The sequence below is a fragment of the Protopterus annectens genome, chromosome 1.part2 (assembly GCF_019279795.1).
Source record: "Protopterus annectens isolate FY-2018-M chromosome 1.part2, PAN1.0, whole genome shotgun sequence".
Lineage (NCBI taxonomy): Eukaryota > Metazoa > Chordata > Ceratodontiformes > Protopteridae > Protopterus > Protopterus annectens.
Genome location: NC_056727.1, coordinates 552,102,974 through 552,118,634, shown reverse-complemented (window position 1 = coordinate 552,118,634; position 15,661 = coordinate 552,102,974). Strand labels below are relative to the sequence as shown.

General features: G+C 40.7%; 1 protein-coding gene across 1 annotated transcript in view; it reads right to left on the bottom strand.

The window, feature by feature from the left end:
* The window catches only part of NINL (ninein like), a 1,970,063-nt gene that overhangs the window by 1,171,140 nt on the left and 783,262 nt on the right, over positions 1-15,661 (bottom strand). The window contains exon 8 of the mRNA XM_044057633.1: positions 2,844-3,005. Coding sequence (XP_043913568.1) covers positions 2,844-3,005 — 162 coding nt within the window. The remainder of the gene's footprint in view (positions 1-2,843; positions 3,006-15,661) is intronic.

The window sequence follows — 15,661 nt, the reverse complement described above, 5'->3', positions numbered from 1 at the left end:
TACATTTTTAAAGCCTGAAAGCTTTTCTGCCACTTTACACTGTAAATCTATCTAAAAGGATAAAACTAGAAAAAGTTTTTATTTTTTTTTTAAGAAGCTACCAATGATTGTATAAAAGGGAATGGGAGAAGCTACCAACAATGGTATGAAAGAGAAAGAAAGAAATATCAAAAATGGTATTAAAAAAATACACAATCAGGGAGGATATATATATATATATATATATATATATATATATATATATACACACAGCAACTCAGCACGTAAAAATCTACTGCCAATCATTAGCAGACCGGAGTTCCGCTGTGGCGACCCCTAACCGAGAAAAGCCGAAAGACACAACAACAACATATATAGACGGATACACTAGACAATCTCGATGTACTGAAATCTTGAATTTCAGTACGTCGAGACAGAATAGTGGAAAGTGCAGTTACTCGAAACTGCACTATGCCGAATGCGGAAGTGTCAAATCCGGAAATGTCGCATCTGCCGCTATCGTGGTGTCGCGTTCATTACGTGTGGTGCAGTTTGTGGATTTATCTGGGGTTTCAGGTGTTTGTTTGTGGATATTGGATAGGGATTTTAGTGTTTGTGAGTGTGTGCTGTGGTGTTTTTTGCTTGTTTGTGTGTTTAGTGGTACCTCGGAGTTAGAATATATAAGAAGGGAGTGGGAGGTGCAGGGGGGCTTGTCCCCCTGCTTATAGGTAGGTTAGGTGCGTTTCTGTGTGTTATGTCTGTTTAGTTAGGTAGGTGTATGTGTGTGATTATGTCTTGGTTTGTGTGTGTGAATGGTCGCGGTTGTGGTATTCGTGATTGTGGGTTTTGGTGTATGTGGGTTTTCGACTATTCAGTCTCGAAATACTGAAATTCAACATTTCAGTACTTTGAAATTGTATAGTGAATTCAGACAGATAGATATATTGGTTCCCTATTATATCAGCGAACGCTTAAAACAGCAAATGCTGTTTTTTTCAACCTTTTTAAATCGAAACAGCAAAATCCCAAAAATACAGAACAGCGATTTTTTTTTACGGAGCAGTGATTTTTTTTCCCCTGGGGGGGTAGAGAGAATCGCTGTTCTGTGTGTTCGGCATTTTGATGTTTTGATTTTTAAGGGTCGATTATACAGCATTCGCTATTTTAAGCATTCGCTGTTATAATATAGAACCTCTCTCTCTCTCTCTATATATATATATATATATATATATATATATATATATATATATATATATATATATACACACACACACACACACACATATATATATATATATATATATATATATATATGTATATATATATATATATATGTGTGTGTGTGTATATAAAATGCACTTTCTCAACAACCAGGAGATCGAGCCCATTTAAGCAAAGGTGCACTAAATCGAAAGTGCACTTACGTAAAAGCCATTTCTTCGAAGCATATTACAGTGGAGATAAGGAAATATATCCCTTTCCCCACTGTAGTGCGATCTTGGAGTTTGTATATTTAAGTGGGGGGGGGGGTGCAGGAAGGCTTGCCCCCCTGCAAAATACTGTTTAAAGCAGTTTTTTTGTTGTTTTTTTCTGGTTCGGAGAACAGGCTTTTGCGAAAATGCACTTTTGCTTTAATGGGTCTTGATGTTTCTTGTTTGAGATTGTGAAGTTTCGATCAAGAAACATAGACCCATATATATATATATATATATATATATATATATATATATATATATATATATATATATATAGATTCACATCATAATCTCGAAATACTGAAATCTCAAATTTCAGTTTTTCAAGGCCATGAAATCGAATCCACACAACACTGAAACCACGAAGCCCAAAACCATGAAATTCAAAACACCTAAAACACAGCACACACCAGACCACACATATACCACAACACCCACATCACATCATAAACAAACAAAACACACATCCACAAACCTACAACACAAACAAGCAGAGGGGCAAGCTCCCCTGCACCCCCCACACCCCCGTACCTATACATACTAACTCCAAAATCACACAAACAGTAAACAAAAGCAAACACACACACATTCTACAGTCCCTCACACACACACATCACACATATCAGCACACTCACATACACTCAAACTCCCACCCAAAACCCTTACAAAACACTCACTTAGTTGACATATATATCTATATATCTATATATAAACAAACTGTAGATAAGCAACTAAATATTTCACTTAACTAACTTCAGTGCTCAAGAGCTCAAAACGACCACGTCTGAACGCAAAAGTGACAAGATTTGAGGTATGTTAGGGGATACAGCATTATCGGTAAAGGAGGAGCTCCAGAGTTCTAGAAGCCCAGGAGCTGTAAAAAACTGGCAAGTTGGAGCCAAACCCAAATGCTGAGGAATGAATGAAAATTGACAACATCAGGTTGTCTGTTCCAAATAGTGGTGAAGCATTGCAATAAAACATTTATAAAAATAAATTACAACGAATGAGGCATGATTTCGTCATAGTCATATTTCATTACAATCTCTCTCCACACTACCATAAAGGATAGAACCTACTCAGTGTAAAATTTATATGGTCCATAGGTACATCCATCCACTTCTACGGTTTAAATTGACCCATTTTTTTTAAACCTTATGTTTAATGTTGTGACTGCAAATGCCAGCATGTACAAGCCTCAGCAGTACAACACTGCCATGTTCTTCTTTGTGACACAAGGCTTTTCTCAAAAAAAAAAATATATACCCAGTACAACTTAACTATTTTAGTACTGGTTCAGTGTACACTGTACAAAGCTTACAAACTTGAAGAAATGCAATTGCAGTTGATACACTTTGCTGAAGAATACCAATCATTAGTTATACAAACCTCCAGAATTTCCTTTCCATTATCGATACCCTCTTCTTTCCAGATGCTGACAATCTGCTCTGGGCTTGCATAACCAGTTCCATTATTCAGACAAGAAAACAAACGTAATCCCACAGTGCTGGACAATAATGATGGTGTATTTGCTCTGCTTTCCTCAAAGGCCTGTAAAAGAATAAAAACAGGTGGTAACCTCATATGTTTGTTCTTCAGAAATCCACAGGTCATTTACACTTTCCAGTGAATTCTCTTGTACTGCATGTGCCACCTCCTACAGTAGTCATTAAGAGAACAATTAGTCTAGCCACATGCAATATGACTGTTATCGAAACACTGTGCCTTCTACAGCTCCCTACTGAAACTTTTGCAGTTGAAATGCCAAGTGCAGACACAGCGGAAGAAAGGAAAAAAAAAGACAAACTACAAGAGAAGAGAAAATCTCAAACATCGCTCTTCTCCTTTGAACTTTTTTTGCAGGGAGGGGGCAAGCTCCCTTGCACCTGCTTGGTGGGGGTGGGGGGGCACCCACACCCCTTCACACAAGCCAACTCAGAGATTACCATACTTCGGAGAAAAGGGAATATTCCAGGAGATAAGCCATCTCGGACTTGTTATATGTAAGTCTGCTTTTTTCAGCCATTCATTCTGTGTTTCGGGACTTGTTCTACTGGGCCTTGATATTTCATTTGGTTACCACATTCTATTCATGCAAAAGTGAATGCAACAGTTTTTAAGACAAAAAAAAATGCAGTATAAATTAATAATTTTTTCCCAGAAAGGGCATACATATACAAGCTTGCCAAGCAAGCACTTCTGCAAGGACAGCTTAAAAGAGCTCATCAAATTGAAAAGCTGCTGCTCCATAAAGACAAGGATTGATAGAAGCAGAAAAATCTGTTCTTCCCTTCCTGATCAATAAAACTAACGCAGCAAAACAATTTAGGATGAGCGAGAGAGACAGAGTATATTTGTGTGTGAGTGCAATACTTCACTGGCTGCATAGGTTTACTTTTTACAATATGATACATGCTTTACTATTTAACACATTTTTACTGAATAATGCTTGAAATAGATTTTTGCACATCAGCGTAGCCTGCCTGACATTTGACATGACAATCAATATTAATTTAACAGCAAAATTAATAGCATATATTAATCAGCTTCTACTGAATATACATTACAACTGCCAAAAACATTACCTGAATACATCACAATTCAGTAAGTAAAGATGAAAATGAAAACAAGGATCACAAAAAAAAAAAAAAAAATCAAAAAAAAATCACTGAATAATTTACAGTTATATTAATCAAAACCTATACTCTGTATACTTGCACATGTGGACAGTCTCTGTTGTAATAACCAGTCTAAAGACATGCATTTTTATACACAACATGTACTCCTTTCATGAACTACAATGTACAAACTGTGATTCCCTATCAAATGAATCAGAAATAAGCATGTTTGTAAGGCACATTGTCAGGGTGGTTGTGGTGGTACAGCTGTTAGCATTGCTGCCTCACAGCACGAGGTTCTCTGGTTCAATTCTCAGATGGGGTGCCTTCTGTGTGGAGTCTTCATGTCCTCCCTGCGGTCGTGTGGGTTTCCTCTCTCATCCCAAAGACATGCTGCAGGTGGATTGGACACTCTAAATTGGCCCAAGGTGTGAGTGTATGGACGTGTGTTTGCCTTCTGTGGAAGGTTGTGTGCTGGGCTGGCAACTTAGCACTATAAAAACTCTACTGCCAACCATTTTGGGGACCACTGTTCTGCTGTGGCGACCCCTAACAGGGAAAAGCTGAAAGGAGGAAAAAAAGTAGTAAGAAACAATCACCCACTCCCTACTCAGATGATCACGATGCCCTTATAACATGCCACACTGAGCTCAACCATAAAAACTTTATTCCACATCTAGGTGTTTAACAAGATATCTTTCCAAACCACTTTGTACACTGGATTTATACAGGATCACACTGTCCTCAGATGTGCTGCTCATGCAAGCAGTTCCAAATCTGGAAGGCCCAAGTCTCCAATCTAACAAGATAATGGAAAAAAGATAGAAGTGAACAGCATCTACCCTCTGGGGAGAATCGTAAATTAAATGCAATATATGCTCTGCAATGGTCACAAGGTTCCATTACAGCTTGGACGGTCTCATCTAAATTTGGAAATATGTTAATCCAAGTATTTGAGTTAACTGCAACAAGGACTAGCAATGTCTCATGGATGATCTTGGAGAATTAGAAGTTAAGGTTAACTGTTAAGATTTCTTCATATTCACCTTACAACATACCTATTTTCAGATGATTACTTAATGTTATCAGTGTTTGGCTTGACTAAATAAACAGTTCATCATAAAACAAATCTAATGTATGATTTCTCTGTGTCATTGGAACACTCAATATGCCAAATAAATGCAGAGCCAAGGAATGGAGCCCTTTATAGATGGCAAGCAATAATGGAGACCACAAGCAACCCTGACAGGTGCCCATTTCTTTAGTTATTGTTTCAAACAAAAATGTACCTGTACTGACTGTGGCTCTTGAATTTTAATATACAGGACCAACTTATCAAAACAGGAATTAAAACAAAACTTATGACAAGTGCATCAGCAAAAGAGTCAATAAGATATCCTGTGTTTGTCTTTCAGTTATAAACTCACACTAATAGCTTTGAAGCAGTGATGGCAGCAAAGCAGTCACTCTGGCAGCTACAATGAAAGCAAAATGACTGTAATCAGAACTGAGGACAGGTATGGATCAAAAGGAAGCCATAATCATTCCATCTTTATGTAGTATTGGCAGGAATTAAATTTTGGCTTCCTTCCAAGAATAGAGACAATATGCCCCTTCCAGACCAGTAACAAATTCCAAGTAAAGAACAAATGATATTCTGAAATGCATTTAAAGGTCTCGGGGTACCCAAGGACCTCACTGGGAAGGTTGCTGAATAGGCAGAAAATATCCTAACAGACCAAGTATATAACAAGAAGTTTCCATAATCTTTTCTTTCATCTGAAACGGCCATACCAAAGGCAGAAAGAAGAGTCTTGCATGAAAAATTCATGTTCTAGCCTCTTACAAGCACCAGCAACCCCTCAGTAAAGGAGGCAAAGTCTGTAAGAATTGACCAAAACTAATGCCATGTGGACTCATGTAGACTATCTAGACTGCCTACAGCATGTTACATAATCACCCCCCCCCCTTTGTAACTATTAGGGTGCTCTGAGAATCAACATGCAATTTCTGGTACAGGATGTGACAAGCCTTTCTTACCAACAAGGAGGCACCTCACATTTTCCCCCATAGGACTACTGAACAGATATTTTGCCATGTATGCACATTTATTTAATTTGGCATATTTTACTTTACCCAAAATCTGTCTTCTGGAGGTAGATGGGGGAGTGAAGCTTGATAAAGGCCATCATTTTTTTAATGTCAGAGAAGGTTTGTAAAATCTGTGACAATCCAAGATAATAATTTTAGACTATTAATTACCAGTAGTAGAACATATGCATTTAGAATAAAGTCCTGTACCAAGGACCCAACCAGAGCTCCATTCTCCCAAACTTATCACCTCCCCACATACAAGACATCTACTATTACGTCCAATGCTGGTTACTGGTCCACCTTTCAGTATCATCTTAGCAAGGCACAAGCCACATTACCCATCCTTAAACTAAATGGACAACATCTTAGTAACGTAATTACCAATCCACTCTGGCCTGGATATAGGACGCAGCATAAAACATGAAAACACAACAACTTAAATCCTTACAAGTAAAGGGACAGATGTAAGAAAAGACTGTATACTAGTGTGTACATCATGCAAATTAAAAAGCTGTAAACTAGGAAGCTGAGTGTAAACCTAGTGCTTGTTGTTAAGAATTAATAAGCAACCTTTTCTTTTGAATTTAAATGTCAAGGCTTCAACACAACAGCCCAGTAAGTAATCCTTCCCCGCATTCTCCTGCTACTCTGCGGTAAACTGACACATTTGTGAACAACAGTGCAGTGGACAGTAATTTTCAAGGATATGTTCTGCACAAGGCTCACGTCCAATATAACTGAATGGGTGTATAACAAAATGACAAATCTGACTTCTTAGGCCAATTAGCCCTACACGGATCCCACCCCATCAGCCCAAATGGCCTTTAACAGCTCAGAATGAAGCTAACAACTCATAGTGGCTTCCGCAATCTCCCTCTCTCAGCTCATTTCTATGAAAAGCTGCTCAGCTCAGTAAGCTTGAGCTCACAGAGTAAACCACCCCACCATGAGAAATCTCCTCTCATATACACAAACAGCATGTGCATTATGCAGCCTTTGAGTCTATACTCATTATGGATATGAGCTAAGTAGTAAACATCTCTTCATTGGCTCCTTGCAGAACTCATTGATAAATGTGCCTGCTAGGGTTGCATTATTTTACTAAGTTGTACAACTAAAGTTTCAGGAAACAAATGGCTTCCCAAGAAACTGTCCCACCTGCCTCTAAAGCTGGACTACACTCATCTGGCCATCTCAGACAGCATTTTCATGCAACAACTCTAACTGTTGCTGGAGTCAGGGGGTAGTTTCAAAGTAAATCACTAATCTCTTCTAGCTTGCTCAAAGGCTACACTGGCATATAAAGCACTGCAGGCACCCCCCCCCCCCCCCCAGCCCTCAAACAGTTGTCAGCCATGAGAGTTCAGGTTCCTTTGAGCAAGAGTCCATTCCACAAATGAAGAGTTCATCTCTCAGTAATGAGAGGAAATACCTACACTTGTAGAAGTAGTCTTGGGAACAAGCCAAGCCAAAAGCAAATACTCCCAAAAACCTCAGCCACAGAGGAACCAACAGGAGGAGAGCAGAACAGTTTCACTGCCTCAGTTCCAGTGAGACCACAGACTTCCCAACTCAACCCCTCTCATTTGTGAAAAGTCAGGGCCAGGCCACCACATCCAAATATAAGAAAAAGATGCTTACTTGTCAAATGTACAACAATATCACTACCAACCGAAAGATGTATTAAAATTATGGACCCCTAACTTGGGTCAAGCCCATTCCAGTCAGTAACAAAAGCTAAGCTCCATTCTCTACTCATGACATGTAATAAAAGACAGCTATATTAATTGGTCAGTGCATCTTTAACCAACCAACAAGACAAACATAATACTTTAATTTAAATGAGGAAAAAAAATCATTCACTTATTTCGTAACCGAAAGCAAGATGCATGGTGTCGCCTACTAACTAAACAGAATGCTAGGTTAAAACAAAAAGTCAGCTGACCTTCTTTCAAAGGCAGGAAATATGACAGGAATTCTGGAATAGAGCACCCTTGCCTTCAAAGATTAAAACTGCACTCTTAATGCTACAGAAATGTAATAGCACTATAAATCCAGTCTCAGTCTCTAGTAGTGCTGTGGTATATTAACCCTGCTTACATGATGAAAAGAAAGCAAAAAAGTAAAAAAAAAGTAATTCTAGCAATTTAGATTTCCATAAGGTCAGGCTGAATACCAGGTTAAGGAGGACTTTTTCTTAATACTAACAATGAGAATTTCTTACTAAAAAGATGACAGGCAACATGGCAGAAGTGAGACGTGCGTGAAGAATGTGAGAATGGCACAAGATTAATACCAATTTTGCATGGCTCCCCAGTAGGCAACAAAGTCCAGAAGGTTTAGAATTTCTGCTTGGGGGTGTCTGTGTAAGTATTTTTACATCCCAGGCAGACTGTAGAGATTTTTTTTCTTAAGGCAGATAACATACATTGGAGGTATGATGGAAAAGAGAGAGGTAAAGTACAGTTGTGTACACTTACCATAAATGTAGATGGTCGAGTGTATTCACTGTTGCAGTCATTACATTTGGGTAATCCTGCTGGCAGGTTGCCCTCAGTCGGCCTGAATTCCAAAGTCTTGGGCCCTGCGTCGGGTTCTGTCGCCTGTTCCCTGACGTCAGGTCGTCAGGGGTATAAAAAATGCAGCCGACACCATTTTCTTCTGTTTTTCTTGCCCCAGATGTCAAGTGCCCCCTAAAAGGGTAGCCAAATTTTATATCTATATCTATATATATATATATATATATATATATATATATATATATATATATGTATGTAAAGTACATGCACCAATATAATCTTCACCTTCATCTACAAACAAATACACCACATAGGTTGTATAAATTAGAGAAGGAAAGATAAGTTCCAGTAGAAAAAAGGGGGATGGCGGGTGGGTAACCTGGACTGCAACAGTGAATACACTCGAACATCTACATTTATGGTAAGTGTACACAACTGTACTACGTTCTTCGTGTTTCACTGTTGCAGTCATTACATTTGGGTAGAGTCCCAAAGCTATGGTTGGGTGGCTGGAGCTAAACAGCATTAGGAGCGGCTATGAGGCCCTGCAGAACTGCAGTGGCAAAGCCTGCCCTGGATTTAGATTTAAGTGGCAGATGATAATGCTTTGTAAAGGTGTGCACTGAACTCCAAGTAGCAGCCTCTAAAATGTCTTTGGTTGGTACTCCTCTGAGAAAGGCTGCTGAAGTGGCTTCAGCTCTGGTTGAATGTGGCCTAATGCCCTTAGGCAATGGCTTGCCATGCTGTGAGTAGCAGAAACTAATGCAGTGGCCTATCCACTTAGAAAAAGTCAGCTTGGAGATGACCTTTCCTTGTGATCCTGCAGCATATGCCACTGGTAATTGCTCTGACTGTCTGAAAATTTTAGTTTTGTCCAAATAGAATCTAAGCTGTCTGTGTACGTCCAAAGAATGCAGAATTCTCTTCTCCTTGTTCTATGGATTTGGATACAAAGTTGGCAAATGAATAGTTTGGTTAAGGGCCACACTGAACGCCACCTTAGGCATAAATGCTGGGTTTGTCCTCAGAGAGACGCTGTCTGGATAAAAAAAGATAAAAGGTTCCAAAGCCATGAGAGCCTGTAGCTCTGACACTCGTCTTGCAGAAGTTATTGCTAGGAGCAGAGCTGTTTTCCAAGATAAAAAACTTTATATCCGCAGTAGCAGCTGGCTCAAAAGGAGGCAGGGTGAGATTTTCCAAGACATAATTGAGGTCCCATGCAGGTATTGATGATCTCCTTGGAGGCCTTAAATTTTTGGCTCCTCTGAGGTACTGCCTTAATAAAGGATGAGAAAAGAGTGGTGACTCTGTACTGTAATGAGCCGAAATGGCAGAGGCATGAATTTTAATTGATGAAAAAGGTAGGCCTTTGTCCAGCATCTCAGTTAAGTATTGCAAAATCTGAGGAATATTTGGTACAGCTGTATCAGTTCCTTGAGCTTGGGTCCAAGCACAAAATCTCTTCCATTTTCCTGCATAGGATTTTCTAGTACTAGGCCTTCCGGCTTCCAAAATGACATCCATCACAGCTTTACTGAGAGGTGTGCTTTGTATGGCTACATTATCCGCCATGCTGCCAGGTTTAGAGTCCTGAGTTGCTGTGCAGGATCTGATTGTTTTGTTGGGACAGTAGATGAGGTATTTGAGGTAAGGTCCAGGCTGGGCATTGAGACAAGTTTCTTAAGATTGGATACCAGTAATGACAGGGCCAGTCAGGGGCAATCAGAATCATTTTTGTTTTTTCCTGTCTGACCTTTAGGAGTACCTTGGGGAGGAGAGGCAGTGGAGGAAAGGCATATACCGATAGGTTTTTCCAGCTGAAAGTCCACTTTCCATGCTTGTCTGTGATAAGTCCATGTGCAGAATCTTTTTAGTTGACAGTTGTGAGGAGAGGCAAATAGATCTATGTCCGGGTGTCCCCATTTCTTTGTTATCATGCTGAAGACTTGTGGATCCAGATGCCACTCGTGGGGATCCATGAGGTTTCTGCTTCGTTCGTCTGCCAGAGTATTTTCCTTTCCTGGCAGGAATTGTGCCTGCAGATGAACTTGGTAAGTCAATGCTGTGTCCCATAAAGCCATGGCTAGTCTGCAAAGGGGGTAAGAATGTGTGCCCCCCCTGCTTGTTTATGTACCACATGACCGTGGTGTTGTCTGTCTTTACCAGAAGTTGTCCCGGATGGATTAGGTCCTTGAAGGTTGTCAGGGCATTTTGAACAACTAGCACCTCTTTTTGATTGATATGTAGATGCATTTGGTTTGTGGACCAGGTGCCCTGAATACCTCTTCCTGCTATGTGTGCCCCCCAGGCATAATCTGATGCACCCGTTGTTAGGTTCTGCCTGGCTGGGGGTAGTGTGAATGGCTGTCCCTTGTTTTGGTGACAAGCCTTTGCCCACCATCCAAACTCCTGTTGCAGGCAGGGAATGAGAGTAATCATTGTTTCCAGGCTGTGGCAATGTTGTGACCAAACACTTTTTAGGTGCCATTGAAGTTTCCTCATATGCAGTCTTGCATATGGAATTAGTAGGATGCAGGATGCCATGAAGCCCAAAGCCTGCAGAATTTTTCTTGCAGATAACTGGGCCTTTGTTTCCATTCCCTTGAAATAGGTAGTCAGTTGCCTTTGTTTGTCTGGCGTGAGATAAGCCATCTGGGCAGTTGTATTTAAGCTTGCACCCACGAATATTATCTCTTGAGAGGGTACTAGTTTTGATTTCTTTTCATTGACTGTGTACCCTAGGCATGTTAAAAGTCTTTTCACAAACACCAGATGCTGTAGTAGAATGTCCTTGTTCTCTGCTTGAATGAGGCAGTCATCCAAGTAAGGATATATTTGTATTCCTCTTTGTCTGCAGAAAGCAATTACTGGTGCCAGGCACTTTGTGAAGACCCGGGGCGCAGTAGATAAGTCAAAGGGCAGTGCAGAGAATTGGTAATGCTTTGAGCCTGCCTTGAATCTGAGGTATCTTCTGCATGCTTGTCTGATTGGGACATGCAGGTATGCCTCTTTTAGGCCTAAAGTCACGAGCCAAGCCTCTCTGCCCAGCATGGGCAGAAGCTGCTGTAAGGTCAACATCTTGAATTTTGGTATATCCAGGAAAGTGTTTAGAATAGATAGGTCCAGTATTGGTCTCCATGCTTTGTCCTTTCTGGGTACCAAGAACAGTCTTGAGTAAAATCCTTGTTGTGTCATGTGCTGAATAGCCGCCATGTCCATGAGGGATGAAACTTGTTTTTGACCCTCTGACCATTGACTTTTTGGCAGGTCTGGCCAAACGTTTGCCCTTGGCAGGGTATGGAAGTGAAACTTGTAGCCTTGTGACACTATGTCTAGAACCCATTTGTCCTGGGTTATAATGTGCCAATTTTGTGAAAAAAGTGCTATTTTCCCCCCTAAGGGTGCTGCCAGAAGATAAGTGCTTGGTGCAGGCAGGGGGAAATCATTGGGACTGTTTCCTGTAGGGTTGTGATTTGTCTTCTCCACTTTTGGAGGTAGAAGCACCCCATTGCTTAGACCTGTACGAACCTTGCGGCTGGAATCTGCCTCTAGGGCGTCTGGATCTGCCCCTTTGAGGTCTGTCTGACACTGGAAAGGACCAATTCATTGTAGGCCAGTGTCTGCTAAACCTAGGTGGCTGTACTTGTAAAAAATCTTTGACCGTTTGCATAGATTTAGCCTTGTCCTCCATTTTCTTTAACACCTCTTCTGCCTTAACACCAAACAAGGAATCATGCTGTAATGGTGCATCTAATAATTCAGCTTTGACATGATCAGGCAGATTTTGTTCCTTCAACCAAGCATGTCTTCTAATTACAGAACCCATCACTGCGGCCCTGCAGGAGGCCTCCAGAGAATCAAAACCACATTGCAAAGTATGCTTTCCAACTTGTTCGGCTGCATGTAATAAATCCTGCATTTCTTTGTTTTCTGCACATTCAGAATTTACCAACATTTTCTGTTTAAGCAGTGTCATAACATTGTTGATATCTGAGCATATGAAACTGGCAGTTTAAGGCCCTTATAGCCAAGGTAGCAGATGTGTAAATCTTTTTTCCTCATCTATCCAGTGTCCTAGAATCTCTGTCAGAGGGGGTAGGGTTTGGGACCCTGAGAAATAGTTTCTGGGTCTGCAGCAGGGTTTTTAAAAAGGAATTTATGAGAGTCAGGAACCCTGTATTATCGGTCAGGCTTAACAGAAGCTGGAGGCAAGGAGTCAGGGGTCAGACTAGACTCTGAAAACACATCATCAACAATGTCTAACAGGTGGAATAGCTAGATGCCTGTGTTGAGGTAGTAAAAGGAAGTCCCTGAGCCTCTACTTAGATTCTGAATAATCTTGGCTCTCCCAGTGGAAATGCTCCCTCATGGTATGCAAGGTTTCCCCAAAAGAGTAGTACTCAGGAGGAGAGGCTGAAGGAATAGATTCTTCAGCATCAGAATCCTCATAGGGGGGAAGTGAATATTCCAGATCAGAGGAGGAATCAGAGGAGATAGAAACCTAATCAGAAGATTCATAGTCTGTCTCTTGCCTAGGCCTCTTATCAGGAGGGGGATGGGAACCCCTGATCAAGGTAATTAAATCTTTGGCCATTTTGAGCATTTGTTTTTTGGGCATGGAGGCCTGTCCATGTGGCTGGTGAACTTGTTTCTTTGCCTTTAAATGTGCTTTAGTCTTTGCTTTTGAAGCTGTAGTCGGTTTAATATACAATTGGTTAGGTCTGAATATACTCTCAGAAGCCGATGCCTGCTCAGCGGCTCCGGACCCATCTGAGGGAATAGTCTCCGAGGCTCCAATACCTTGAGTTTCCACCGGCCTGGCCGACTCCACGTGGGAGTCGGTAGCAGCCTGCGACTCTAAAGTTGCAGGCGCCAGGGGCTGCGAAAGCGCCTCACTGAGAACCGGCGACTGGCTTAGGAGAAGCTTTGCCGTTAGTTTTGGACTTCGGTTGCCTGTCTTTTTCCTTTTCTTTGTGTTTTTTATGAACTCCGGTAGTCGGATGGCTATCTGACGACATTGTATAATTAAATCTGCGCCCAAAATAGCTTAATGCAAAATCGTACCAACGCTTTATACTGCGTTGGTTAAATCTAGCACAAAACCGACAATTTGAAACGTCATGGTCAGGGCCTAGGCAAGGAATACAGTAAGAATGAAACTTCTTATGAGGTATTTGCTTCCCACAAGAAAAACAATTAACTTTTTCTGACATCGGTCTGGAGCAAGAAAAAAGTTTCCCCAATGGGGTACTTAGCTTTTAATGAAGACTTTGGATCTGAAACTTGAACACGAAAATCTCAGGAGTCGGCCAACCAGCACTTGCAAACTGCTTCTGCTTTGGGCATCGCACGGCAAGAAAGACTGAAGAAAATAGTGTTGGCTGCATTTTTTATACCCCTGACGTCAGGGAAGAGGCGACAGCACCAGACGCAGGACCCAAGACTTTGGAATTCAGGCCGACTGAGGGCAACCTGCCAGCAGGATTACCCAAATGTAATGACTGCAACAGTGAAACACGAAGAACATCTGGGAACATGTATTTTTTGGAAATATACTGAGTTGGCAATTTTTGAAAACTCCTTACAGAGCTCTTAGTCAGAAATATTGGCAGAACAAATGATTGTAAGTAAGGGAATGATTCTTTTGAGCTGGGATATAAAATCTGGATTGTCCAGACATAGTAAGATCTTACTACGTTTAATGCTACTGGCTGATAAAAAAGCAATTACTAGGAAATGGAAATGACAGTCTAAACCAACTGTACTTGAAGTACTGAACATTGTACAGGGGGATAACACAACTGGAGGAGAGTTTTTTTAAAAGGGAAAGAGCAAATTACACAAACTGTATTTGTGGGAACAATGCATGCAGAATAATGTACAGGAGAAGGAGTTAGACTTAAGGGAAAGCAGGAACTGAGTGATTTATGTAAATGTTGGACTGAATGTTGTTAAAACGGATGCACAAAAACAATGAAAATGTTATGATTTTTTTTTTCTATTAATGTGCATTTATCTATGTATGTCTTTCAGCTTATCCCAGTTAGGGGTCGCCACAGCAGAACTCCGGTCTGCTAATGATTAGCAGTTGATTTTTACGGTGCCAAGTTGCCAGCCAGACGCCCAACCTTCAAAGAAGGCACACCCATTCACACACACACCTACCTGTATGTCTTTAGACGTCATTTGACCACAAGGAGGACATTTATCTATGTCACTGCTTAAAATATGAAGATTTAATAAAGGTGTTTAAAAAAGATCAATACTAATTTATTGGAGTATACCAAAAGACCAGATAAAGGAATGGATGAAGTGGAAGCAGACGTCAGCTCATTCTGACCAGATGGCAGACTTTAAGGGGGCCATGAAGGCAGAGAAACACAAAGTAACCACCTTGGAAGAAATGCTGGTGTTTTTGGCAGCTAAAATCTGGCTATACAAGACAGAAGCATTTACAGAACTCTACGCTGCTTCACATGTATTCCTGAAAGGCTTGGGGAGTGAAACTGTGTGGAGGTAATTAAATTTAAATTGACGGAATGGACTGGACTAGTTTGTTTTGAGAAGAAAGAGAACAGAGAGACTAAAGAATTTTGTTCTCATAATCAGTCTGGGTAAAGTTCCTTAAATTCAGCTCGGTTCACTCCCACTTCTATAATATCAAAGAAAGAATTATATCAAAACTGTGGTCTCATAGAAAAGAAATAAAGGTAGTAGAAATGAGTGTGTGGTGTGATCATGATGTTTTTGTTAAAACAAGGCAAAAGAGAGCAACTTATAGGTTCATAGGTAGGTACTAAGCTATCGACCCAAGGGCCTATGTAAGCCTAGCCAACAAGTTTCCATGGCTTACACCACCCAAGAAAGTTATTTTCCTGTGCCACTGTCGAGCAGAGACACAGAAGTGATCCCTGGGGTGTATTTCCTATTTCCCATCCACTCATCAAGATTTTTCTTGACGAGTGCAAACAAAGAA